Source organism: Ornithorhynchus anatinus, chromosome 13, assembly GCF_004115215.2.
Source record: "Ornithorhynchus anatinus isolate Pmale09 chromosome 13, mOrnAna1.pri.v4, whole genome shotgun sequence".
In the NCBI taxonomy this organism is placed as follows: domain Eukaryota; kingdom Metazoa; phylum Chordata; class Mammalia; order Monotremata; family Ornithorhynchidae; genus Ornithorhynchus; species Ornithorhynchus anatinus.
In genome coordinates this window covers 3619235-3645041 of record NC_041740.1, presented here as the reverse complement: position 1 = coordinate 3645041, position 25807 = coordinate 3619235, and the positions used below count along the sequence as shown (strand labels likewise).

The 25807-nt window shown below is 54.6% G+C and overlaps 2 protein-coding genes across 2 annotated transcripts; both read left to right on the top strand.

Moving 5' to 3' along the window:
- Positions 1-458: 458 nt before the first annotated feature.
- Positions 459-4411, top strand: CRYGN (crystallin gamma N). Its single transcript, XM_029078112.1, is given in 4 exon segments — positions 459-469; positions 618-894; positions 2776-2921; positions 4276-4411. Coding segments are annotated over 4 exon segments (570 nt in total).
- An 11082-nt stretch (positions 4412-15493) lies between these two features.
- On the top strand, positions 15494-25653 carry WDR86 (WD repeat domain 86). Its single transcript, XM_029078456.2, has 6 exons — positions 15494-15747; positions 19573-19714; positions 21576-21993; positions 22765-22900; positions 23668-23771; positions 23984-25653. The coding sequence occupies exons 1-6, from the start codon at positions 15585-15587 to the stop codon at positions 24161-24163; spliced, it is 1143 nt and encodes a 380-aa protein (XP_028934289.1). The 5' UTR covers positions 15494-15584; the 3' UTR covers positions 24164-25653.
- The last annotated feature ends 154 nt before the right edge of the window (positions 25654-25807 follow it).

Genomic DNA, 25807 nt, shown 5'->3' with positions numbered 1-25807 from the left:
GAGTGTGTGACCTGGGGTAAGTCACTTCACCTCTCCGTGCCTCAGTTCCCTCATCTATAAAATGGGGATTCAGTGCCTGATCTCCCTCTTGCTTAGACTGTGAACTCCATGTAGGACAGAGCTCAGCTCTGCTCTGATTGTATTGTATCCATTCTAGCTCTTAGCACACTGCTTGGCACATAGTAAGTGCTTAATAAATACCATTTAGTTGTAGAAGTGGTGAGTGATTGCTCTCTCATTAATTCTTTTTTTTCCTTTCAGCACTGCCTGGCACAATTGCTGATTTGATTGCCCCTGAGGCCTGCTGAACTGCAGAACAGCAAACCTTGAGTAAACTGGGCAATCCTATGGGTTTTCAGATTCAGAAATTTCTCTGTCTCTGTCTCTATTTCTCTCTCTCTCTCTCTCTCTTTTCCCCCCTCCCCCCTCCCCCTGCCCAACCCCCACTCCTTAGGTAAATGACAGATACGTACGTAAGTGCAATGGGGCTGGGAGGGAGGATGAATAAAAGGAGCAAGTTCGGGCAACGCAGAAGGGAGTGGGAGAAAAGGAAATGAGGGTTTGGTCAGGGAAGGCCTCTTAGAGGAGGTGTGCCTTCAATAAGGCTTTGAAGACAGGAAGAGTGATCGTCCGTCATCCCAACACATCACCTTCTACGAGGGCAAGTATTTCACAGGGCGGCAGCTGGAGGTGGGAGGGGACTGCGACAATTTCCAGGACTGGGGCTTCATGAACCGGGTCAATTGGATGGGTGTGGGGAGTGGTGCCTGGATCTGCTTCGACCACCCGGACTCCCAGGGGCGGCAGTTCGTCCTGGAGTGCGGAGAGTGCCCCCACTTCTCCTGCTGGAACGGCCCCAACGACCACATGGACTCCTGCTGGCCCGTGGAAATGGTGAGGGCCCAGGCTGGGTGGGACTTCTGGCGCAGGGGAATGCCTGCTTTAGAGAGCTGAGAGGCTCAGAGAAGCAGCACAGCCTAGTGGAAAGATCCCGGACCTGGGAGGCAGAAGGACCTGAGTTTGAATCCCATCTCTGACGTTTATATGCTGTGTGATGATGGGAAAGTCACTTTCTTTTTTTTTGGATGATATTTGTTAAGCACTGACTCTATGCTAGACACTGTAACTTCTCTATGCCTCAGTTTCTTCATCTGAAAAATGGGGATTAAATCCTATTCCCTCCCATTTAGACTGTGAGTCCCATGAGGGACAGGGACTATGTCCAACCTGATAATCTTGTATCTACCCCAGTTTTTAGAACAGTGCCTAGAAGATAGTAAGTGCTTAACCAGTACTGTAATTATTATTTTTATTATTGCCTGCCAAGTGACCTTGGGCAAGGCACTTGACTTCCTCTCTGCCTCAGATGCCTAGTAAGTAAAATGGGGAGTAAGACTGTGGGCCCCATGTGGAATATAGTATCTGACCCAATGATCTTGTATCGACCTCAGTGCTTAGTACAGTGCCTGGCACAGAGTAAATGCTTAACAAATACTAAAAAAACAAAATATTGGGGGCTCAGCAGGAGGTTATGAAGCCGTGAAGTCCCGAACAGGCTCCTTGGCAGGACTAGGCTCTGACCGGGCCTCAGCCGCTGGGTTTCCTCCAGCCCAAAGGTCACCAAGACTTCCCAGTATCTCAGCAGTCCTGCCGCCATGCTGGGCGGGATTGAGATTTCGGCACCACAGCACGCAGAAGGCTATTTATATGAAAAATAGACACGGCTGGGGTCCTGCAAGCACTGTTTTTTCAGAAAACATTTTCTGGCCCAGCTGTGTCCCAGGTGCACATGAGACTGGAGGACGGGTGGTGTCTCCAGAAGGAGTTGATGCCAACACTGTCCCCCCCACCTGAGAGATGCCCTCACCGGGGAACCAATGGCCTCTGGAAGCTCCCCAAGAGTGGGCGTCCTGGGGGGAGGTGGGGCAGGACCCGTCGCTGGTTACTGGAAGCAGCTTGACTTGGTTAGAGTCCAGGCCTGGGAATCAGAAGGACCTGGGTTCTCATCCTGGCCCCATCACACATCATCTGTGTGACCATGGGCAACTCCCTTCACTTCTCTGTGCCTCAGTTATCTCATCTGTCAAATAGAGATGAAGGCTGTGAGCCCCATCTGGGACAAGGACTGAGTTCAACCTGATTAGGTTGCATCTACCCTGGCACTTAGGGCAGTGCTTAGCACATAGTAAGTGATTAACAAGTCTATAATATTATTACTTAATAACTGTGTTTTTTGTTCAGTGCTTTCTATGAGCCCAGAGCTTCAGGAGATATAATTTGATTAGGTTGGACACAATACATCTCACATAGGGCTCACAGTCCGAGATCGGGGGAGAACAGGCACTGAATCCCCATTTTACAGATGAGGAAACGGAGGCACAGAGGAATTAAGTGACTTGCCCCGGGTCAGAGAGCAGGCAAGGGGTGGAACCAGAGTTTGAACCCAGGTTGCCTGACTTCCAGGCCCGGTCTCTTTTCACCAGGACAGATGCTTCTCTGCCTACTAGGCAAAAAGTAAAAGGAATCCTCAGAACTCTGGGTTTTTCCCTTTCCTGTCAGGCTGTTTTGTGCCAGGGCCTATCTCCTGCTCCCTGTCAGCTTTCAAAATCGGCAAGGGTGGAGGGTGAGGGACCCAAGAAGGGAGTTAAAGGTGAGAGTGAGTTTTGGAGGGGAAGTGGGATCTGTCTCTCTTGGGCCTTTAAAGCCCGGCTTAGCCTTAGAAACTTTGTTCTGGCCCTACCCTCTCTTTCTCTCCTGGTGCCCTCTGCCCATCAGCACAGCGACCACTACTGCCTGGAGATCTTTGAGGGCTGCAACTTCATGGGCCAGAGCCTGGAGTTCACCGAGGACTGCCTCCTCCTCCAGGGCCGCGGCTGGACCAAGACCTGCATCCAGGCCATCTAAGTGTACGGGGACGGAGCGTGAGTGCTGGGGTGGAGGGGAGGGGGACACGCATACCCCAGCAATGTTATTTACTGTCAAGTCAGAGTAGTGAACCCCTCCTCCCCAAAGCAGGAGTCAGGGAAAGGCCCACACAGCATCCCTGAGGGAAGAGAATCTTCAGCTCTCGGATGGGGGGTAGGGGCTGCACGTTGGGGCTTGTGTTAGATCAGATGTACCCCCCCACTCCCTCCAGCTGCAAAGTGGTGGCTTCTGGCAGTCCGAGGGTCTGGGGGGGTTAAAGTGAGAACCCTCCTCCCTCTTCCCCCCCCCCCCGCCATCATCTCCCTCCCCGACCCTCCTCCCCCACCTCCTCTCCCTTTCCCTCCCCTCATTGGAACTATGTCTCCCTGCTGTTCAGCCCCGCCTCGCAGAGTTGGGGAAGTCTTTCTCCACAACCCTGCCCAGCCTCCCCTCCTCAGACATGCCTGCCTCTCCCCAGCCCACCAGGCCTGGCTGGCAGGGATGGAACCCCCGCCCCCTCAGCCATCACCACACACAGGGCACTGGGGTGTGCAGGAATCAGCTGTGGGGGTTTCCTGCAGGAACTCAACCTCAAGCTGGGCCTGGGTCCAGGTGGAGCACTGAGCTCTGGCACAGGCAGCTTAGATTCTCTCCATGGGGCCATCATCCTCCCCGCTTCCTCTTCTCTATCTACTCCCCCACTTCTCTTCTCTCCTTCCGCTCCTCAATCAGTCAATCAATCATATTTACTGTGTGCAGAGCACCGTACTAAGTGGACTGGACTGGGCTGGGCCTCCCCTGATCCAATCAGCACTGCTGCTTCTTGGCAATGGGGAAGGAGAGGAATGGTAAACCTGAGCCCTCTTCTGAAACTCTGGCTTCTTGCTCGTCACCCCCCATCTGCCCGACCTGGTTTTGGAAACCTCAACCCCTGCATCCCCTTAAGTGATGACTCTGGCAAGCTGTCATTTCTTCCTGCTCATTTATTCCCAAGAAGAGGTGGTCCCCTCCTCCTCTAGAAGGGAGACATCTAAACTACAAAAGCTGGCCCTGACCACCCTGGGCCAGGAGCCAATCAATCGAGTATTGAGTGCTTATTGTGTGCAGGACACCATGCTAAACCCATGGGAGAGAGCAGTGAAGTAAGGAAGGAGCGCGTCCATGGGAAGGGGAGCCCAGCAAGTCACTAGGAGGATGCAGGAAAAGCTTTAGGGCCATGGGTGGACGGACAGCAGGGATTGCTGGTGGAGGAAGACAGTGGCTGACCGGAAATTGGGCTGGCCCGAACCAGCGTCCACCCAGGGTAAGGGGCCCAAGGGAACCCCCAAGCTGTGGCCTCCCCAACCCTGCCCATCGCCCATTCTGTTCCAGATGGGTGCTGTATGAGGAATCCAACTATCGCAGGCATATGTACATGGTGGAGAGAGGCCCCTACCCCAGCCTGAACCAGTGGCTAGCCCATGAAGCCAGCATCCAGGCCCTCCGCTGGGTGGTCAACTCCCTCTGACCTAGGCCCCCGCCGCCCCTCTGGGGAATAAACACGTCCACTCCCATCAGAGGCTTTCCCTGATTTTTTTTTTTCTCCTCTTCCACTAGTGCTGGATTTAATCCTTTCTGGTGTGTTCCAACCCAATCGGAGGTGTCTCTCCAACACGGGTGTCTCCCCATGGCTGGAGATATTGCAGAGACCAACCAGTCAGTCTTTGTGTCAGTCAATCAGCAGTATTGTTAAGGCTCTATTGAGTGCAGAGCAGCGTGTTATTCAAAGCACTTGGGAGGGTTTGAAGGAAAGAAAACCAGGCATTCCCTGCCCTCGAAGGCTTGCAAAAATAATAATAATTATGGTATTTAAGCGCTTACTATGTGCCAAGCACTGTTCTAAGCACTGGGTTAGAATCAAGGTAAGCAGGTTGTCCCAAATGGGTCTCCCAGTCTTAATCCCCCTTTTACAGATGAAGTAACTGAGGCCCAGAGAAGTTAAGTGGCTTGCCCAAGGTCACACAGCAGACAAGTGGCAGAGCCGGGATTAGATTCCATGACCTTTGACTCCCAAGAAAGAGCCCATGCTCTTTCCACTAAGCCACACTGCTTCTCAATCTAATGGGGCAACTAGGTAGGCACAGTTTTCAGATAACTTCCTGAACTGTAAAGCTACTTGTGGACAAGGAACGTATATAGCAACTCCATCATATTGTAGTCTCCCAAGCGATTAATATGGTGCCCTGTACACAGTAAGCGCTCAGTAAATAGCATTGATTGGTGGTGTCCGACCAGAGCCCTGCACAGGTAGCAGTCACCCTGAGCTGTGATTGGCTGGGTCTGGGAGAGACCATTTGGCCCTGGGGTCAATGGTACTTCCCCCCATTATGGTGGATCAGGGTCTTGGTGGGGAGGGGGCAGAGAGAGAGAGAACGTGTGCGTGTGCATGTTTGTTTTTTCCCTGTGGAGTCTCTGGCTCAACAGCATCATACCCTCTTCCCCATAGGAAGTGAGGTTAGAGTTCCTTCCAGCCCCCAGTTGGACCCAGAACAAATTCGAATGCAGGTCCCAGCCCTCAAACTTGCTACCAGACAGCGCTCTACCTCCATATGGACAATGTGTTTTCCATCTGACCAGACATTTGAGGACCACCACTCCCAGAGCATATCCCTGACTCCTCCCCAAACGTCCACCATATGTCCAGAAATGACCCCCCTGCCGCCCAGCCCCATCCAGTTTCTCCACCCGCCCTGGATAGCTGTTTCCCCCTAGCTCTCTCTGGTTCATCAACTGGGTTGGTGCGTGGCCATGTTGACAGCTTGGTAGCTGTTAAATGGGTTCCACCCTCCCCCTCACTGGGGCTGGGCACCACCCACATCAGGCACTGGGCACAGGTCCAGTCCTCTCTGAGGCTCCCTCGCCACCCCCGGAGGTGGGGTGCACTGTGTTACTCCAGCGAGGAAGTCTTGGCTCTCATATTCATCTTGACTTTTCCAGATTCTGACACACCCTTGGAGCCACACAGTGACTGCTCATTCTAAGGCCAGCTTGAAATCCTGTTTGCGGAATATCCACTTGGTGGATTATCTGTGGTAGATACATATATATATATATATTTAATTTTTAAGGGTCTCCCCCCAGCGAAAGTCCCCTCCTCCTTCCACACCAGGCACCCTGAATCTATTAAAATGGCTCTCCAGTACTGCTGAGTCCCTTCTACCTTCCAGACAGGGACTACCCAGAGGGGCCCAACCACATTTCCATTTTCATTTATCTGTTGCTTTGTGTTACCCAGGTCATAGCTCCTCTAGTGCAGATCATTGAGAGTTCACTCTAGTCGTTTCAGAGCAGGAAGCTTCCTGCCCCAAGATTCATTTGTTTTAGAGAAAATAAGAAATGAAGCTTGTTTACTGGATGGGGTCCAGCTGCAAGAACCCCACAGATTCTTCTCTTTCATTATTCCTTCATTCAATTTTGTTTCTCAAAGGCTTAACAGCTCCCTGGAAAAAAGAGCTTTGATGGTTTCACTGAAGTTCTCCCCAGCCGCTTAGGTCAGAGTCTTGAGTATTCATTCGTCCATTCATTCACTCATATTTATTGAACACTTAATTTTTCATGAATATTCATGTTGGACTGAGTTGACCTCCATCTTGGAATCCAATTGACAATAGTATTTGCTCTGGAAGAAAAGGCAGATGAACTTCCACTGGACTCTAAGTTTTTAGGGGACAGAAGGAGGGTTTGTATAGAGTCCAGCAAGTCGGTGGGTGGAGGGACACAGCATTGAAATATACTTCATCTTGGACCCAAACATGATCCAAATATTCTGCTGAGAGCCAACTAATTATCTCGGAATTTTCTGCACATGCAGCCCCTCTTCCTCTTCCCCTTCCAATCTCCCCTCCCTCCTCCCCTCTCTCCACTTTCCTTCCCTCTCTCCCTTTCTCTCTTTTCCCCGCTCCACCCCTGACCTCCCATCATCCTTTGCAGTTGGGCAGCAGCGACAGCAGGACAATGCATTTTTCCTCAAGTGTTGACATGGTCACGCCATGGCTTTTGAGGCCCCGTCTGACCACAGCAAAAATGTTCTTTTGATACCCCAGATGTTTCTCCTTGCTGCATTTCTGTGGGATGGGGAGGAGGAGGAGGAGGTCAGAGGCGCCTGGAGGGATGTTTTGACCAAGCTAAGGGTGAGTCCTGGGTCAGCGGGAAGTTGGTTACAGATCGCACTTAAGGGCCAGACTGCTGGGATTCAGACCGCCCCATCCTGCTGTCCTGGGAGACTTGACCCTCACAGTCCTCGGACAAACCTGGATAGAAAGTTATGGAGTCTCCAGGGGTCAGGATCAGGGTCCGGAAGCTCAGCTTCCACGTTCCAGCTATTAACAGGCCGTTGGTCCTGCTGCGTTCCTGAGGCTTGCCCAGTCTGGTCCTGGTCCAACTGGGGGCCAGGGCAGAACCGGGATCGGAACCCCGGTCTTCCGACCCCCGACCACGCTTTTTCCAATTGGCTGGGCCGCTCCTGTGGACTCTAATCCCAGCTCTGCCACTTGCCTGCCCTGGGACCTTGGACGGGTGAATTAATGCATGAGTATAGATCAATCAGTGATATTTATTGAGTTCTTACTGTGTACAGAGCACTGTACTAAATGCTTGGGGGAATAGAATAGAATAGACAGGCATCCCAGCCCTCAGGGAGCTTACAGACTATAGGTGAAACGAACATTAAAATAAATTACAGCTGGTTAGGTACCTAAGTGCTTCGGAGTGGGATGTAATCAAAATGCTTAAAGGTTAAAGGCACAGGGGTATAGGCAACCCAGAAAGGAGGGTGAATAAGGAGAAGTGACACAAAAGGGAGGGCAAATGGGGGGAGATGAGGGCATAAGCAGAGAAGGTCTTGTGGAGGAGGTTTGATTTCAGGAGGGTTTTGAAGGTGGAGAGTGCAATGGACGTCAGATATAAAGGGGAAGGGAGTTCAGGCCAAAAGGAGAATGCGGGCAAGTGACTGGTGGTATGATGGTGCAGAGAGTAGTTGGTGTTAGAGAAGCAAAGTATGTGGCCTGGGTCATTCTAGGAGAGGAGTGAGGTGAAGTAGGAGGGAGAGAGCTGATTGAGGGCCTTGGTGGCGAGTTTCTGTTTGATGCAGAGGTGGATGGACGACCACTGGAGAGTCTTGAGAAGATGGGAGATGTGAACCTATATTCACCAGTGCTTTGAATGGTTGGAAATTCACAAGTGCATTGTTAATGATAATAATAGTAATAATTATTATTGTTAAGTTCTTACTAAGTAGTAAGCTTTGGGCAGATTCCAGATAATCAGCTCAGACACAGTCCTGTCCCACATGGGGCTCATGGTCTAAAGGGAAGAGAGAAACAGTATTTCACCCCCATCTTACAGATGAGAGAGCTAAGGCCCAGAGAAGTGAAGTGACTTACCCAAAGTCACACAGTAGGTAAGCAGTGGAGTCGGAATGAGAACCCAGTTCTCTAGTTCATTTTTTCACTAAGCCACAGTGCTCCTGGTTTTTTGGTTTGTTTTTTTGTTTTTTTAATGGTATTTGTTAAGCTTTTACACTGTGCCAGGCACTGTACTAAGCACTGGGGTAAATACAAGGTAAACAGGATGGACACAGTGTATGTCCCACTTGGAGTTCACAGTCTTAAATTCATTTTACAGATGAGGTAACCGGGGGCACAGAGAAGTGAAAGGATTTGCCAAGCAGTGGTGGGACTGGGTTTAGGGCTCCTGACTCTCAGGCCCGGGCTCTTTCCGCTAGGCCACACATGCTTCTTCTGGTATAGAAAGGCCGAAGTGGCCATTTTGCGGGGGGCAGGATGGTAATAGAGCCTGAGGAGGAGAAGAGTTAATTGGAAAGCCCTCCGGGGTGAAAAATGACTCGTCCGGTCTATATACTCAGAAGATGTGTGAGGGGGTTGGAGGGCAGGAAAGGTATTTTCAGCCCGCGATCTTTTTCTCCGAGACCTCCCAGTCCCCCCACCCTAGGTCTCTGGTCTGAGTAACTGAGAAGCCTCAGTCACCCCGGGCTTTTACTCTGTGATTCGGCCAGCCTTCAGGCCCCAGGCTGAGGGAACTCAGCTCAACTCCTAAGGCAACTCCAGAGCCAGCCAGGGTGGTGGCTGAGGTTCCCTCCAGCTGGCCCTGAGGGCCTCGGAATTCACCGCTTCGAATCCAACTTTCACTTAACCCGAGGGTGCTGTCGAACCAGAGCCGCTGCTTCCAAATCCTGAGAAGAGGAAGTCCCTGGAAGAAAGTTCCAGTTACCCAGTTCCAATGTTTTTAAACCATGGGAAGCAGTGGGCCTAGTGGGATGAGCCCAAGCCTGGGACTCAGAAGACCCGGGTTCTAATTTTGACTCTGCCACTTGCCTGCTGTGTGATCTTGGGCAGGTCACTTAATTGCTTTGTGCCTCAGTTCCCTCATCCGTAAAATGGGGGTTAAATCCTGTGGGCCCCATATGGGACAGGGACTGTATCCAACCCGAATATCTTGTATGGTTCTTGTTCATTGCTTACTATCTACCCTAGCTCTTAATACAGTGCTTGACACATAGAAGGCGCTTAACGAATGTCATGATTATTATTATTTTTATTCTCCCAAGCACTTAATGCTAATGTGTATACAATAAGCATTCACCAAATACCACTGATTGAAGGTCTAATACTGACTCCAGAGTGAAGTTTACAGGGGCAAGTGGCGAGAGAGAAGGCTGACCACGAGTGACGTATCTTGCATAAGCCTTCATGTTCTTGCATTGCTGGAATGCTGCTGGAAGCAGTTTGGCCAAGTGGATAGAGCAAGGCCTGGGAGTCAGAAGATTTGGGTTCTAATCCAGGCCCCACCTCTTTTCTGCTGCAGCAGCTTGGTCAAGTCATTTCACTTCTCTGTGCCTCAGTTCCCTCATCTGGAAAAGTGGCGATGAAAGACCGTGAGCCCCATGTGAGTCATGGACTGTGTCCAACCTGATTACCTTGTATCTACCCCGGTGCTTAGTACAGTGCCTGGCACATAGTAAGCACTTAACAAGTACTGTTTTTTAAAATGTGGGGTGGTGGGGGCTGGCCCGAATGGGAGATCAGACGGCTTGCCGGTTGTGTGACAATTGGAGGTCAGACTTGAATGAGGGCCCCCTGCATTCCAATTGGCTGAAGCAAAGGGGGTTTTTCCAACTCCTTTTCAGCCTTTTTATCGGGAGGGATCAAGGGGGGTTTTCCAACTCCCCTCAGCCTTTTATCGGGGGATCAAGGCAGTGGAGGGCCTGGCCCCGATTCCGTGTGGAATGATGCTAAGCTAAGTATTCAAGGATTAATAACCGTGACGGGGGATTGGAGTGAGAGCCAAAGTCCACAGTCAGTGAGTGACGGTGCCTTTGCAGTGAGCAGCTGGAAAAAAAACCTCTGGAATAAATGGAAACAGATGGTGGTGGGCCGGTCAAGGGGTCATCTCTCCCAAAAGCACCATGGGGTTCCTCCCAGCTTGCCTTGCTGACTAAGTTGGGACAGGAAAATCCCCCAGTGAGAAATGGATGCATTCGAAATCCTGGGTCGTCCCCGCTGAGCACCAAAGATAGTCTAACAGGGAGCGAGGAAGCCCAATCTGTCCGTCGCTTGTATGTATTGAGTGCCTTCTCTTGCAGAGTGCTCTAGAGGACTTGAACCTTGTCTTTGGGAAACTTAGAATTCATTCACTTGTATTTTTTGAGCGCTTACTGTCTGCAGAGCGCTGTACTAAGCACTTGGAATCTGAGAGGAAAGAGACACGAAATAGAGTGGAAGGCAGCAAGGGGAATAGTGGAAAGAGCATGGAGCTGGGGAGTCGAGACCTGAGCTCTAATCCTGGTTCTGCTACCTGCCTGCTGTGTAACCTTAAGAAAATCACTGAACATCTCTGTACCTCAGCTTCCTCATCTGTAAAATGAGGATAAGATGCTTGTTCTCCTTCCCTCTTAAGTGGTGAGTCCCAGGTGGGATGGAGATTGGGTCCAACTGTTTGCCTTGCATCTCCCCCAGCGCTAAACACGGCTTTTGGCCCATGGTACGTGATGAATACTAAAGCAGAGAAGCCGTGTGGCTCAGTGAATAGAGCCCAGGCAGGGAGCTGGAAGGACCTGTGTTCTAATCCCAGCTCTGCCACTTGTCTGCTGTGTGACCTAGGACAAGTCACTTCTCTGTGCCTCAGTTCTCTTATCTGTAAAATGGTGAAGACTGTGAGCTTCATGTGGGACAGGAACTGTGTCCAGCCTGATTAGAACAGTGCCTGAGCCAGAGTAAGCACTTAACAAATGCCATCATATTATAAATTATTTGTAAAAGTATTGTTATTAGTTTACAGGTAGAAGAAGAGAAAGGACACATGGCCACGTAGAGGAGGGAATTCCGATCCTTCTTTCAAAGGAAAGGTGAAATGCGCCAGGAAGACACTTGAACAATCCCGATGTTGCCCGAGAAATAGGTAAGTGGAAGTAATAGGAGCAATAGTTTTTATTAAACACTTACTCTGTTCAGAGCACCGTGCTCACTGGGGGAAAAATATGGCCTCTCCCTGGTGAGGCTCACAGTGTGAAAGAGGAAGGAGGAGGAGGGTTTTAAGGAAGGAAGTGCCCCCTCCCACCCTTGGGCCAATCACTGAAGGGCATGCCCACTGCCACCCTGCTGCCTGCCTCAGTCTCCCTGCTCAGTTTGAGTCTGAGAATCAACTTCTGGTCCACCATGATCCTGCTCTGGGGAGGTAAGACTTGGGCGTCTAGACTGTAAACTCGTTGTGGGCAAAATAACGTGGGACTACTTATGTATGTATCAGCGCTTAGTATAGTGCCTGGCACGTAGTAAGTGCTTAACAAATACCATTATGATTATGATGATGGTGATTATTGCCTAGCCCAAACACTTAGCACAGTGCTCTGCACACAGGAAGCGCTCAAGAAGTACCAATGATGAATTGATTGACCCCTGTGTCTGATTAATGCTTATGGGCTTTCAGCCAATGAATCACAGGCATGGGAAAATGAAGGGCAATCAATGAACAATCATACTTATTGAACACTCACTGAGTACAGAGCACTCTACTAAGCACTTGGGAGACCCCAATGTAAAAGACTTGGTGGGGAAATCAGCCGTATCTATAGAGCTCTTATAGTGCGCAGAGCACTATACTCAGTGTTTGGGACAGGACAATATAACAGAGTGGGGAGACACATTCCCTGCCCACAAGAAGCTTATGGTCCAGAGGGAAGGAAGGCTACATCATGAGGAGCTCACTCCCCGAGGCAGAGGTTGGACCATATGACCTTCCCGGGTCCACGCATGGTCCCAGGGGCTCCAGCAGCCTGCGGGCAGAGATTTTGGCCCAAGAATTGTAAACGGACCTGGGTGAGTCATGCCAATAGCCCCTCGCCCACTTACCCTGGGTGAATTGCAAGGAATTCCGGTTGGGTCCCTGGGGCGAGGAGGGCCGAGACCATCGGCCAGTGGGGGTGGTTACTAAGAACGAGGAAGGCGGAGGGGGTGGGAGGCTGGGAGACAGAGGGGGGCTGGCTAAGAAGCAGCAATCACTCTTTCCGGGAGGGAAGAATGAGGAAAATCCTTGGCGTTTCTCTGGAGTTGCCAGGAAGGGCCTTTGGGGAGGTAAAGAGGAAATTCCAGGAGGGGGGATGGTCTCCAGGCCGTTTGACCCCGCCTGCCTCTGATCACGATTGGGGAGGGCCCGAGAGGGCAGGGGGGAGGCAGCCCGGTCTCCAGAGGACACGGCCCAGACTCGGGCCTGCCCGGAGCTCCCAGCCAGGGGAGGGTGACCCCTGCCCTGGCCAGAGGCTGCCGGAGTCCCTTTAGCGTCGCCGGGCCTTGGAAGTGCACCAGTTTTCAGCCCTGCGGAGGCCAAGACTCAGCAGCTGCTGCTGCCACCACCGCCATGTCACAGGAGATTTGCTTGTCTGTGGGCTGTGTGTGTGGAGGCGGGGGGTGGGGGTCTTCCTGGGTTTGGCGGGGGTGGGTGGGGCGGTCCTTCTCTCTGTCCTTCCTAGGATCACCCTTGCCCGCCGGCAGGAACAAACACCCGCTCTCCTGATGTCCTAATACCGGTCGGACTGGACGGTGAGATGGGCAGAGAGGCTGCGGTCACTCCTGGGGGAGAAGTGTCTCCTTTGGGGCCACCGTTCCGCTGACTTGGCAGACCTTGATTGCTTGGCTTATTTTACGGGATCCGAAGGCAGCCCCAGAGGTACAGAGGTGAGGCTAGGAATAATTGTAACTGGATTTTATTAAGTGCTGGCTAGGTGCCGAGCCCTCTGCTCAGCGCTGGGGGAGACACGAGAGAATCAGGTCAAGCTCAGTCCCTGTTCCACATGTCCCTCATGGAGCGCACAGTCTTCAGGGGAAGGGGAACAGGGATTGAATCCCCACTGTATTGATGAGAAAACTGAGGCACAGAGAAATTAAGTGACTTGTGGCCGGAGTCCAGCTGCCGCAGTTGGACAGAGCAACCCGAACTGCGGCTTCAGTGAGAAACAAGCATCACCCGGCCGGGAGTGATGATGATGATGATGGTATTTGTTAAGCGCTCACTATGTGCCGAGCACTGTTTTAAGTGCTGGGGTAGATACAAGGTAGTCAGGTTGTCCCACGTGGGGCTCACAGTCTCAATCCCCCTTTTTACAGATGAGGTAACTGAGGCCCAGAGCAGTTAAGTGACTTGCCCAAAGTCACACGGCAGACGAGTGGCGGAGTCGGGAATTAGAACTTATTCCCAAGCCCGGGGAGTGGGGCTTGGCATTCCCAGGGGGGCAAGCGGGGCAGATGGGATGCAGGGAGGTGGGGGGGGGGGGAGGAGGAGGGGAGATGCACGGGGGAAAGAGGAGGGGGAGGAACACTGAAGGGGGAGAAGTGAGGAGGGGGAAAGAGCTCTGTAGGAGAAGGGAGGAGAGGGAGAAGGAGAAGAGAGAAGCAGCGTGGCTTAGGGGAAAGAGCACAGGCTTGGGAGGCAGAGGTCGTGGGTTCTAATTCCGGCTCCACCGCTTGTCTGCTGTGTGACTTTGGGGAAGTCACTTAACTTCTCTGTGCCTCAGCTGCCTCGTCTGTAAAATGGAGATTAAGACTGTGAACCCCACTGGGACAACCTGATTACCTTGGATGTCCCCCAGCGCTTAAAACGGTGCTCGGTACTTAGTAAGCGTTTAAGAAACACTATAATAATAATTATTATTAGAAGAGGGGCTGTGGGAGAAGGGAGGGGAGGGAGAAGGAGGTGGAGTCGGAGGGTCCCAGGAAGAGAAGGGCTGGGGGCAGGGGGCTCGAGGTGCGGGCTCTTTAAATTGGCTTATCTGAGCCTCAGTCGCCTCATCTGGAAAATGGGAATTAAGACCGTGAGCCTTACGTGGGGACAACCCGATAACCTCGTATCTACCCCAGCGCTGAGAACAGTGCTCGGCACATAGTAAAAGCGCTTAGCAAATACCAACATTATCAAAGAGAAAGAAAGGGGAGAAGGGGCGGGGGAGGGGGATCAACCCCCCTCCCCTCCCCTCCCCTCCCCTCCCCTCCCCTCCCCTCCCATGGGCCACCCCCAGACCTCCGCGATGACTGGCGGAGCTCGGCTGGGGCGAGGGGAGGAGCTGCCAGCCTCCAGCCCCCTCCCCATCTCCTGCCGCCCCGTCCCGGGCCCGGGGTGGAGGGGCTCCGCAGGGGAGGGGGGCGGCTCTGGGCCTTGGATCCCTTTGGGCTTCTCTCTGGAGCCCCATTGAGGACTGGCCCGTCCCCGCCTGCAGCCCGGGACCCCCTCCGGCCCCCAACCCCCCCCCCACACCCCGCTCTGCCCCCCACCAAAGCCATTTTCGCGCTGCCGAGGACCAGCTCCCAGAGCTCTCCCCAGCCCCCTCCCCAGCCCCCTCCCCAGCCCCCTCCCCAGCCCCCCGTGGCCTGGGCGGGGCTGGAGGAGGAAAACCTTCCCACCTCCTCCCAGCTCCCGCCCCCGGGGAGAGGAGGGGCCGGGGGCCGCCCCGGACACACACACTGGAGGGGGGCTTTGTCGTCGGGCTCCGCTCCGAGTCGAGGGAGGTAGGACAGGACAGGACGGACAGGGACGGCCGAGGCCCCGACGACAGACACTTTTTCCAAGCCAGGGATGGGGGTCCGGACCTGGACTTGCTACCGTCCTTGGCGGAGGTGGGGAGGGCCGGCCCGGCTTCTGGAGGTCCCCGGGGCCGTGGGGGCCGCTTTCCCATCATCTCGGCTCCGCCTCCCCCGTTCCCCCCGGTAGGACCCCCCAGGGAGGGACGGGCAGCCCGGGCCGAGCGCCAGGGTGGAGGGTCAGGCCCGCTGCCCATTCAGGGCACCCTCAGAGTGGGGGTCGAGCCCCTGAGCCAGCCTCCCTCCCGGGTGTGTGCCCTCCTTCTCTGTGTGTGCCCTCCTTCTCTGTGTGTGCCCTCCTTCTCTGTGTGTGCCCACCTCCTCTGGGTGTGTGCCCACCTCCTCTGGGTGTGTGCCCTCCTCCTCTGGGTGTGTGCCCTCCTTCTCTGTGTGTGCCCTCCTCCTCTGTGTGTGCCCTCCCCCTCCGTGTGTGTGCCCTCCTCCAGGGTGTGTGCCCTCCCGTGTGTGTGCCCGCCTCCTCTGTGTGCGCCCTCCCCGTCTGTGTGTGTGCCCTCGCCCCCAGCCCCCTCTCCCCGGGACCAGGCGCCGGCCGGCAGCATGGGCAGCGGCCGCTCCGCCCTGAGGGTCTGTGCCGACCACCACGGGGGCATCAACTGGCTGAGCCTGAGCCCGGACGGGCAGCACCTGCTGACGGGGAGCGAGGATGGCACTGCCCGACTGTGGGGCACCGCGGACGGAAGGTGCCGGGGACACTTCCGAGGTAGGGGGCCCGGGGGGTCCGGGGGGCGGGGGCAGGAGAATAGGAGGATGGGGGGAGGGACCCGGCGGGGACCCCGGTCTCTCCCCTCCCCCGGTCCCGGGTTCCAGCTTCCAGGTCAAGACCGGGCTTTGACCTCCGCCCGCCACTTCCACTCACCCTGCCATCCCCACCGGCCTCTGCCCGAGCCGGAGATTCCCCCTTTTGTATGGTGTTTGTTAAGCGCTTACTATATGCCAAGCACTAGAAACAATCTAATCAGGTTGGACCCAGTGACTGCCCCACATGGGGCTCACACTTTGCATCCCCATTTTACAGATGAAATCACCGAGGCATAGAGAAGTTAAGCAACTTGCCCAAGATCATGCAGCAGATGTGCGGCGGGGTCGGCATTAGAACCCAGGCCTTTCTGACTCCCAGGCCAGGGCTGTATCCACTAAGCCACACTGCTTCTAGGGGGATGGAGTCAGAGTCGGAAGACCTGGGTTCTAATCCTGCCTCCAGGACTTGCTTGTTGTGGGACCTTGTGCATGTCACTTAACTTCTCTGTGCCCCAGTTACCTCATCTGTAAAATGGGGATTAAGGCTGTGAGCCCCATGCGGGACAGGGACTGTGTCCATCCCAATTAGCTTATCTACCCCAGCGCTTAGTACAGTGCCTGGCACATAAAGCTTAACAAATATCACCCCTCCCCCCCCAAAAAAGTCACTTCGCTTTTCTGTGCTTCAGTTCCCTCATCTGTAAAATGGGGATGATGGCTCTGAGCCCCATGTGAGACATGGACCGTGTTCAACCTGATTAGCTAGCATGCACTTAGTTATGTGCCTGACACATAGTAAGTGTTTAACAAATACCATAAAAAAATGAGTTAAACGATTTGCCCAAGGTTGCAAAGCAGACAGCTGGCAGAGTTGGGATTAGAATCCAGGTCCCCCGACTACCAGGCTCTTGCTCTTTCGTTAAGACCATGCTGCTGCTTGATATCCCCGGCCTTTGGCTCACTCTCCCCAGTGTGCTTTCATTCATTCATTCGTATTTATTGAGCACTTACTGTGTGCCGAGCACTGTACCAAGCACTTGGAAAGTACAATTCAGCAATAGAGACAAGCCCTGCCCACACCGGGCTCACGATCTAGAAGAGAGGAGACTCAAACTCTTCCTGACTGAGGAAATGCAGCCCCTTCTGGGGTGGGACACAGCAGCGCTCTGAGGGTGCACAGCAATGGGACTCAGCCATTTTGGACAAGCAAAGGGAAGAGCCCCTCGAATTTTGCTGAGGGGGGCGGGAGAGGAATCTGTTGGGCTTGATAAAGAGTAACTGCAAAATCCTCCTCTCTAAACTGGCACCTAATCAATCTATAGTATTTACCAAGCACTTACTCCATTCAGAGCACTGTACTAAATGCTTGGATGAGTATGTTGGGGGCCCAAGGACCAGTCCGGTACCACAAAACCCCGAGGGGTGCAGGGCTCGTTTCTCCCGGGTGCACAAAAGCGGGGCCTGGAATGCCCGGATGCTGGGGTTCTTCCGGGGGATGTTCAGATATCTGCAAAATGGGGATAGAGACTGTGTCCAATCCAACACCCCAGTGCTTAGAACAGTGGTTGGCACATAGTAAGTGCTTAACGAATACCATTATTATTATCATTATTATTATTATTATTATTATTATAGTGACCATTGGCTGTGCATCCCACTATGAGCTTCCCATGGCTTCGAGTCAGCCTGGCTCCACTTTTGCCTGTGCCACAGTGGTCCGGACCATCAGCCCCAGGGTACCAGGCCAGCGGGTGGGAATTGGGGGCCACCTACAACTTGAATGACTAGGCCAAAGTGTCAGTGGACACCTGGGGATGGTGGGGGGAGAGCCACAGTCGGGAGGGAGAAGTCGCCAGCCTTCGGGCGGCCACTGAGTCACGAGCTCTCCCTCTCTAAACTGTAAACTCGTGGGAAGGGACCGTTTCTGTTGATTATTACATTGGACCTTCCCAAGTACTTAGTACAGTGCTCTGAACAAGGTAAGTGCTCAATAAATGCGATCGACTGACTGACCAACTGACTCTTCCGACAGCTTTCCATCGGCTCACCTCTATTTCACCCTGCGTTCCTTGCATTTCTCCGCTTCCTCCCAGTGCCTTCCTTGGCATCCCAGGACCCCCAGAGTGGCTGTGGGGGAGAGGGGGAGGGGGAGGTGTCGGGTGGAATCCAGCTGCAGAACCAGTCTTGACGATCTCAAAGCAATCTGCAGTTGCCCGGGGTAGTGAAGAGTGAAATCCCTGGTTTAATGCAAAGGAATCCATAGTTCACTTTCTTTCAGCAGTCGATGTCCTGATCACTGCCTTATAATGATCTAAACTAATTTCACTTTTCTAATAATCCAGTAATTGCGTTTTTCCAATGCCCTAATCGAGCTGATCTTTAGGGAAAAAATGCAGGGGTGATAGCTCAACCACATTCTGTCACAGTTTAATCCAGAGTGCTATTAGCCAGCCAGCGCTCAAATCCCCTGCGTGCTTTAAGGGGAGTCGAATCTAGAGGTTGAGGTAATCTCCACAGTGTGGTTTTCTAGTTGGTTTTCGCTCTTTCCTGGCCAGAGCAGCCCTGGAATTCCATCTGGAGGATTTTCTTTCAGGGTCCTGGAGAACCTGCAAAAACATGCTGCGAGTTTTTCTGAGGAGGGATGGTGGGGGATCTAGATCGGAGGGGGTTTCCTGACTAATAGCAGGCAAGCAAGCGGGGCCTAAGTGGAAAGAACACGAGCCTGGAAGTCAGAGAACCGGGGTTCTAATCCCAGCTGTGCGAATTTGGGTGAGTCACTTCACTTCACTCTGCCTTAGTTTCTTCATCCGAGAAGTGGGGATTCAATATCTGGTCTCCTTCCTACTTAAACTGTGAGTCCCATAAGCGACAGGGACTGTTCAAGGGGATCAACTTGTAGTGCTTAGGATAGTGCTTAGCATATAGTAACTGCTAAACAAACATAATAATAATAATAATAATGTTGGTATTTGTTAAGCGCTTACTATGTGCAGAGCACTGTTCTAAGCGCTGGGGTAGACACAGGGGAATCAGGTTGTCCCACGTGGGGCTCACAGTCTTAATCCCCATTTTACAGATGAGGGAACTGAGGCACCGAGAAGTTAAGTGACTTGCCCACAGTCACACAGCTGACAAGTGGCAGAGCTGGGATTCGAACTCATGAGCCCTGACTCCAAAGCCCGTGCTCTTTCCACTGCGCCACGCTGCTTCTCTGATTACTATTATTATTATTAGTGCTCTGACTTGGCCTTACCCAACCTACCAGGTTCGTCCTCATTTAATAAGTGCTCAAAATCTGGCTCCAAAATATTTCTCTTTCATTTCTTCCTTCCTTAAGGTTTTCCTCCTTCCCTTCCCACCTCTCCCTTCACCCTGCCTTCCTCCCCCTCTTCCTCACCCCTTCCCCCACCTAGAAAAACAACAGGGTGTCACTGTCTCACTTTTAATCATTGTGGTATTTGTAAAGCTGTTATCATGTGCCAAGCACTGAACTAAGCACTGGGGTAGATGCAAGAGAATCAGGGCAAACAGTCCCTGCCCCACATGGGGTTCAGAGGCCATAAGATCCCTATTTTACTGATGTCCAGGTCCAGGAAAGTAAAGTGACTTGCCCAGGATCACCCAACAGGCAAGTGGCAGAGTTGAGATTAGAACCCAGGTCCAGCCCATGCTCTGTCCACTTGGCCATGCTGCATTTTCCTTCTCAACATCCTCATCAGAAGTATTTATTGAGCGCTTACTGTGTGCAAAGCACCCTCTCACCTGCTCTGCCCCGCCGCCGGCCCAGGTCACGAGAGTTACATCACCTTCTGCCATCTTGAGAACGAGGCGGCCTACACCTGCAGTGCCGACCACACCATTCGCAAGTGGGACGTGCTGACCGGGGAGTGCTTGGCCATCTACAGAGGGCACACGTCCATCGTGAATAGGTGAGGATTGGCCTCCGTGGTCTGGGGGTCGGCCGGTGCCGTCCTTGCAACCGCAGGGGCTAGTGAATTGGGGGGGACTTGTGCCTTTTGGTCTCACGTGCCTCACGGACAGACTGGGTTAATCTGGCAACAAGGCTGTATTCCAGACTGGGCAGTGGGTGGGAATGAAGATCCCAGCACTCCTGCTTGGGGGGTGGTGGGGCAGAATTCCTGAGACAATCAATAATTTTTTAAATTTTATTTTCAATGGTATTTAAGTGCTCACTATGTGCTAGGCACTGCTCTAAGTACCGGGGTAGATAATAGCTAACCAAGTACCACGTGGGGCTAACAGTCTTAATCCTCATTTTTGCAGATGAGGTAACTGAGGTCCCCAGAAGTGAAGTGACTTACCCAGGGTCACACAGCAGACAAGTGACGGAGCAGGGATTAGAACCCAGCTCCTCTGACTCCCGGGTCCGTACTCTTTCCACTGGGCCACACTGCTTCCCAAGGAAGATACGATGAATGAGTATCAGGTCAACACTAGGGTTAGAGCGTGTATATCAGTCATTGCTTTTAGACTGTAAGCCCGTCAAACGGCAGGGACTGTCTCTATCTGTTGCCGACTTGTTCATCCCAAGTGCTTAGTACAGTGCTCTGCACATAGTAAGCGCTCAATAAATACTATTGAATGAAATACTATTGAATGAAAGTTGGACTCTGAAAACCCGGCTACAGGCCCAGATTCCAGGAGAAAAACCAAACGTCTCCTACATCCAGGGACAAACTGCTCCCCACTGAGGGGGAAAATGAGGAAGAGATTGAGCCTGAGAACAAGGTACCAACTCTGTTATACTGTCCTCTCCCACATGCTTAGTACAGTGCTCTTCACATAGCAAGCGTTCAGTAAATACCACTGATTTGTATTCAGAAAGCAAAATGACTACTTAATTTAGGGAGCCAGAGGGATCTGCGTTCTAATCCCGTAGGACATTGACTGATTAACCTGAAGCTACACCAGCACTGAGTACAGTGCCTGGTACATAATAAGCGCTCAACAAAGACCATAAAAGAAAAATCTAGAGTCGACGACGGAGCTTCCCTTGGGGAAACACGTATGACTCTCAGTCCTGATACAGCAGGACTGAGAACCTGAATGGAGGAATTGAGTGTAGTGCTTGTGGCCTGGTGCAGAGCTTTTCCCAGAGCCACCAGTGCTCTGTCCAGTGCTCTGTCCACCGAGCCCGGGCCCGATGACCGGCCGCAGAGATCCAGAACATCCACGTTGGTGGGGAGGGATCGTCGTCGAGGGTTGTCGGTATCCAGAGGCCCCAGAAGTTGACTCGGTAGCCCATCAAAGAACCCTCCGTCGGCCCCCCGCTTCCAGAATGGGCCCCGGGGGCTACTCATTTGCGGTCGTGTAATGGCCACACTCCCTTCCAACCAAGACGTTTTCCCCAAATTGGCCACTTCTCTCCCCACCGCCCAGCATTGGGAGGAAAAGAGTTGGCCCGGCCCGCCAGGGGCACACAGAGCAGGGGAGCACACGGGCCATGGGGGTACCGGCAAGACCAAGCGGAAAGAGTACGGAGCTGGGAGTCAGGGACTCGGGTTCTAATCCTGGCGCTGCCTCTGGCCTGCTGGATGACCTCGGGCAAGATGCTTAACTTCTCTGGACCTCCTTTTCCTCACCTGTAAAAGGCGAAGAAGATACCCGCCCCTACCCCTGCTACTCTGGGAACCCCACGTGGGACAGGGCGGCACCCGACCTGATTATCTCGCGCCTACCCCGGGATGCCCGGCTCGGGGAGGAAGAGGTGGCGGGAGGCTCTGGATTAGCTGGCCCCGCCTGTCCGGACACAGTACTTGTCACCCACAGGATCCTAGTGGCCGAAGACTTCCTGTTCAGCGGCTCCTACGACCGGACAGCGCGCTGCTGGAGCGTGGACGGGGAGCGGCAGGTCCAGGAGTTCTGGGGCCATCACAACTGCATCCTCACCCTGGCTCACTGCCCCCCCAGGGAGGTCGCGGCCGCGGGGCCCGGGGAGGGGCCGGACCGGGGCCTCCTGGTGACGGGCAGCTCGGACTGTACGGCCAAGGTGTGGGGCGTGTCCAGCGGCTGCTGTCTGCGGACCCTGCGGGGTCACACCGGGGCGGTGCTGTGCCTGCTGCTGGACGCGGCCCGCGGGGAGCTGTTCACCGGCAGCACGGACGCCACCGTCCGCGCCTGGAGCCTGACCACCGGCCAGATGCTCAGAGTGCTCCGAGACCACCGGGGCGCCGTCATCTGCCTGGAGGTCAGAGGGTGGCTCGGCTCCTCCCCAGGAGGATGGGGAGGGGACCACAGTGCGGGGCGGGAGAAGGGGACCACTTTCCTCTGCGGGCCGGAGACGGGCACGGCCGTGGCCTGGCGGAGAGTTCGGAGCTGGGAGCTGGGAACTCGGGTTCAAATTCGGGCGCTGCCTCTAGCCCGCTGGGTGACCTCGGGCAAGTTACTTCACCTCTCTGGGCCTCCGTTTCCTCATCCGTAAAATGAGAAGAGTCCCCCCCCGCCCTTAGACTGGGAACCCTCATGTGGGACGGGGCTGTGCCCGACCTGATTGTCTCCCGCCTACCCCGGGGACTGGCACCAGAGGTGCTCAATCGATACCTGATGCCAGCAATGGGGATCTGCTCCGTGGGGGTCGGGGCTGCACCTGCCAAAGATGAACAAGTAACCCAGTCGGGTCGGATTCTCCAGCCTGGTTCTGCCCTGTCCTGCCGGACTCTGGCACCGGTCCAGGCCAGCCCCCATCCCCCCGTTCTCTCAGAGGAGACAGGAGGGAGTGGGGGGTTGTCCCATGGGCCGCAGGGGGTTGCATCCATCTCCCTCCCTCCCACCCCCAATCCTCCATCCTCCTCAGATTGACAGGTGATGGGCAGGAGTGGCGGCCTCGTTCTCCTTTGGACGGGGCAACAGTCACACTTCCTGGAAGGGGGCTCAGCCAGGAATTGGAGCCGGCCGATCCTCTTTCTCCTCCCTTCTCTTCCTCCTCCTCTCTCCTCTCTGCTTCCTCCCTCACCTCTAGCTGGAGAACGGGCTCTTGTTCTCGGGAAGCACTGACCGGACGGTGAGGTGCTGGCAGGCGGACACCGGCGAGGGCATCCGCACCTACAGGGCCCACAAGCACAGTGTCAGCGCTCTCAAGTGCCACGCTGGCACACGTAAGTGAACGCTCCGTCCCGTCTCTCTCGCTCTCTCCTCCCTGGCCCCCAAGCTTCCCCGGTGATTAGGACATTCATTCATTCAATAGTATTTATTGAGCGCTTACTATATGCAGAGCACTGTACTAAGCACTTGGAATGTACAATTCGGCAACAGATAGAGACTATCCCTGCCCATTGATGGGTTTACAGATGTCAAACGGCTGTGGTCACCCAATGCACTGAAATGGAAATGGGAAATAATTCTGTTTTTCAGAGTGCCAGTTGGTCAGCGCGTTGTGTATGTGTGTCTCTGTGTGTTTTGGGTCCTGTGTGCACACACGTGTGTGGGAATGTTCTGCGTGCTGCCTCGCCACGGGGAGTGGATTTTTCTCTTTCCGTTTGACATTGCTTGAAAGTCAAAAAGCCAATCCCCACATCCTGACATCCTCCAGAAAGGAAAGTTGTGGCACCAGGGGCCGATGGGGTGGAGGGGCGAGGGTTAGGGACCCTTTAGGTGTGGCAGACCCAGAGGGCAACTTGGACTCCTTTGTTTTGGAGATTTTGAGCTTCCCTGCTTACCCACTTCCTCATCTGTCCACCCGCCTGCCCATCTTCTTGTGGCCCTCTCCTCACTCCCTGCATCTGTGTGTATGTGTGGCGGGGGGTGGAGGGTCAGGGGGAAGAAGTGTGAGGCCCAGCCAGGGGGTGGGACCAGAGCCCCAGCCGCCCCCAGCAGCTCCAGGCTGCCCCCCTCGCTGGCCCTGAACCACTGTTTTGACCTCCAGTGTTCACAGGGAGCGGGGACGCTTGCGCCAGGGCCTTCAGCACGGAGTCCGGGGCTCTGCGGAGGGCCTTCCGGGGACACTTGTTCATCATCAACTGCATCCAGGTAAGCCTGGCCTGGGGGGCCGAGACCTGTGGAACTCCCGGGGCGATCAGGACACTCTTTCATCCTCCGCTGGCCAGATAAGACCTGGCCTGGGGGGCTGAGACCTCCCTGGGCTCCCTGGGGTATTGGGCCCGGCGTCCTCCCTCCTTCGGTGCCTCCCTGCCTCCGGGAGGGCCGGGGCAGGGAGTGAAAGGGCGGGCCCTGCGTTCCAGATTCACAACGGCGTCCTATATACGGCCTCCCACGACGGCACGCTGCGCAGCTGGGACATCCGCGGGGTCTGCGAGCCGAGGGACCGGGGCTCCCCGAGACGTGGCCTCCCCCGTCTCTTCCGCAACAGGGTCGGCTGCCTGGCCCCGAGCCCCGCGGGCCGGGCCGGCGAACCCGCGTGACCGGTGGGGACGGGCGGGCGGACGGAACCGATGGCGGACGCGGGCCAAGAGATGCGGAGTCCGGCTCTGTCGGCTTCAGGCCCGCCCCCCAACTCACAGCCTTGGGCCAAGCCCTGGGTTTCCAGGTTTGTTGCAGACGTTGGTATTTCTAAATAGTTTTTTAGAACCCCTCCCTAACGCCCGACCCCCCATCGCCCCGATGCCCACCGGGTAGCCGGGCCGGGGTGGAGAGACTGGTGTTTGGGGGGTGCCCAGAGATGTTCCGCAGCCACTGGGGTTGGCCCCGTCGAGAGGGTGAAGCGAGGGGGCTGCCCTCCCTCCATCACGTTGCCCGGCGGGCCCGTCTCCAGGGAAGAGACGGGGTGACCGGCGGTGCGAATGGGGGACACCGAGGCTGCAGGGTGAAGGAACGTGCAGCGGACGGCCGGGCCAGGCTGACCAAGCTGGGGGCGGCGCCCTCTGCTGGACAGCCGGGGGGCACGGCTGTGCCGCCCGCTCCGACACAGGCACGGGAAAAGCTTCCAAGGAAAAGCAGGTCTGGATCCCACCGTGCCAAAGCATCTCCCACCTCTACTCTCCTCGGATTGGGGCTCGTTGCTGCGGGCCCAGGCCCGATGCACACGGCTGCCCTGACGGTGCTCCTTCCCGGGGTCCAGATGGGGGTAAGGTGCTCGCCCTCGGGGATTGATGGGAGAGTCTGTGCCAGACCCGTCCCGCCCCCTCCCCGGCAGACGGGCCCGAGGGGAGTAAAGGTGCCCATCCAAATGGTGCTGGCCCTGTTTCTGGGGTGGGATCAAAGATCAGTGCGTCCACCAGGCTCCAATGGGTGCTCAACCCCAGAGAGAGGACCCTCGTTGCAGCCCCGCGCGCTATAAAGACGGGAAACATTCGCTGATGGGTATTGCATTTATTGCAACGTTTTTTAAAAGAACTTCCCATCCCGGTGGGGAGCAAAGACGGTGATCCCAGGGTAGCCCCGTGCCCACCCACCGGAACCGACGCTCTCCCTCTGGCAGCAGGGGACAGAGGCTCATAGAGGTCAAACCCCTTGCTCCCAATGGCACAGCTCATCCCGGGGTGGGGGAAACCTGTCTGTCGCCTCTGCTACCTTCTGCCCCTCGTGTTGGATTTAAAGAAAAACGGGGGCAGATCAAGCACGTCGGCCCAAGAGGCTCCTAATGACTCTAATACCGCACCGAGGAGGATGCGGGGTGTTATGTTTTCGGCTACGCCGCCGGGGGAAGGAGGGTGCACTTCCACTCCCACCGTGACCGCGCATCTTTAGAAGTGTACTGGTTTCGACGCTACGTTAAAGAAAAAAATCCGTCAGCATATCTAAACCTGCTAGAGAGCCCTCGACTAGAAGTGGCATTAAATAGAACAGTGTCGATTTCAGTTAAAAATAGACTCGTTTTTCTTTTGACTCAATCCCTGAAAGTGTGAGAAGAGGTGAGGTCGGACATTTCTGCTCTAGCTTTTCCCAGAGGAGGTAAAAGGGGAACCCGAAGCTGAAGGCATCGTGACTGTAGCTCGGTGCTGGTGGCCACTGGCGATTCTAATGAACGAACGGGCCCGCGGACAGGAGACAAGGCCAGTGGAAATGTGGGTGTCACTGGAGGGTGGGAGAGAGGGTGGGCTGGGAGA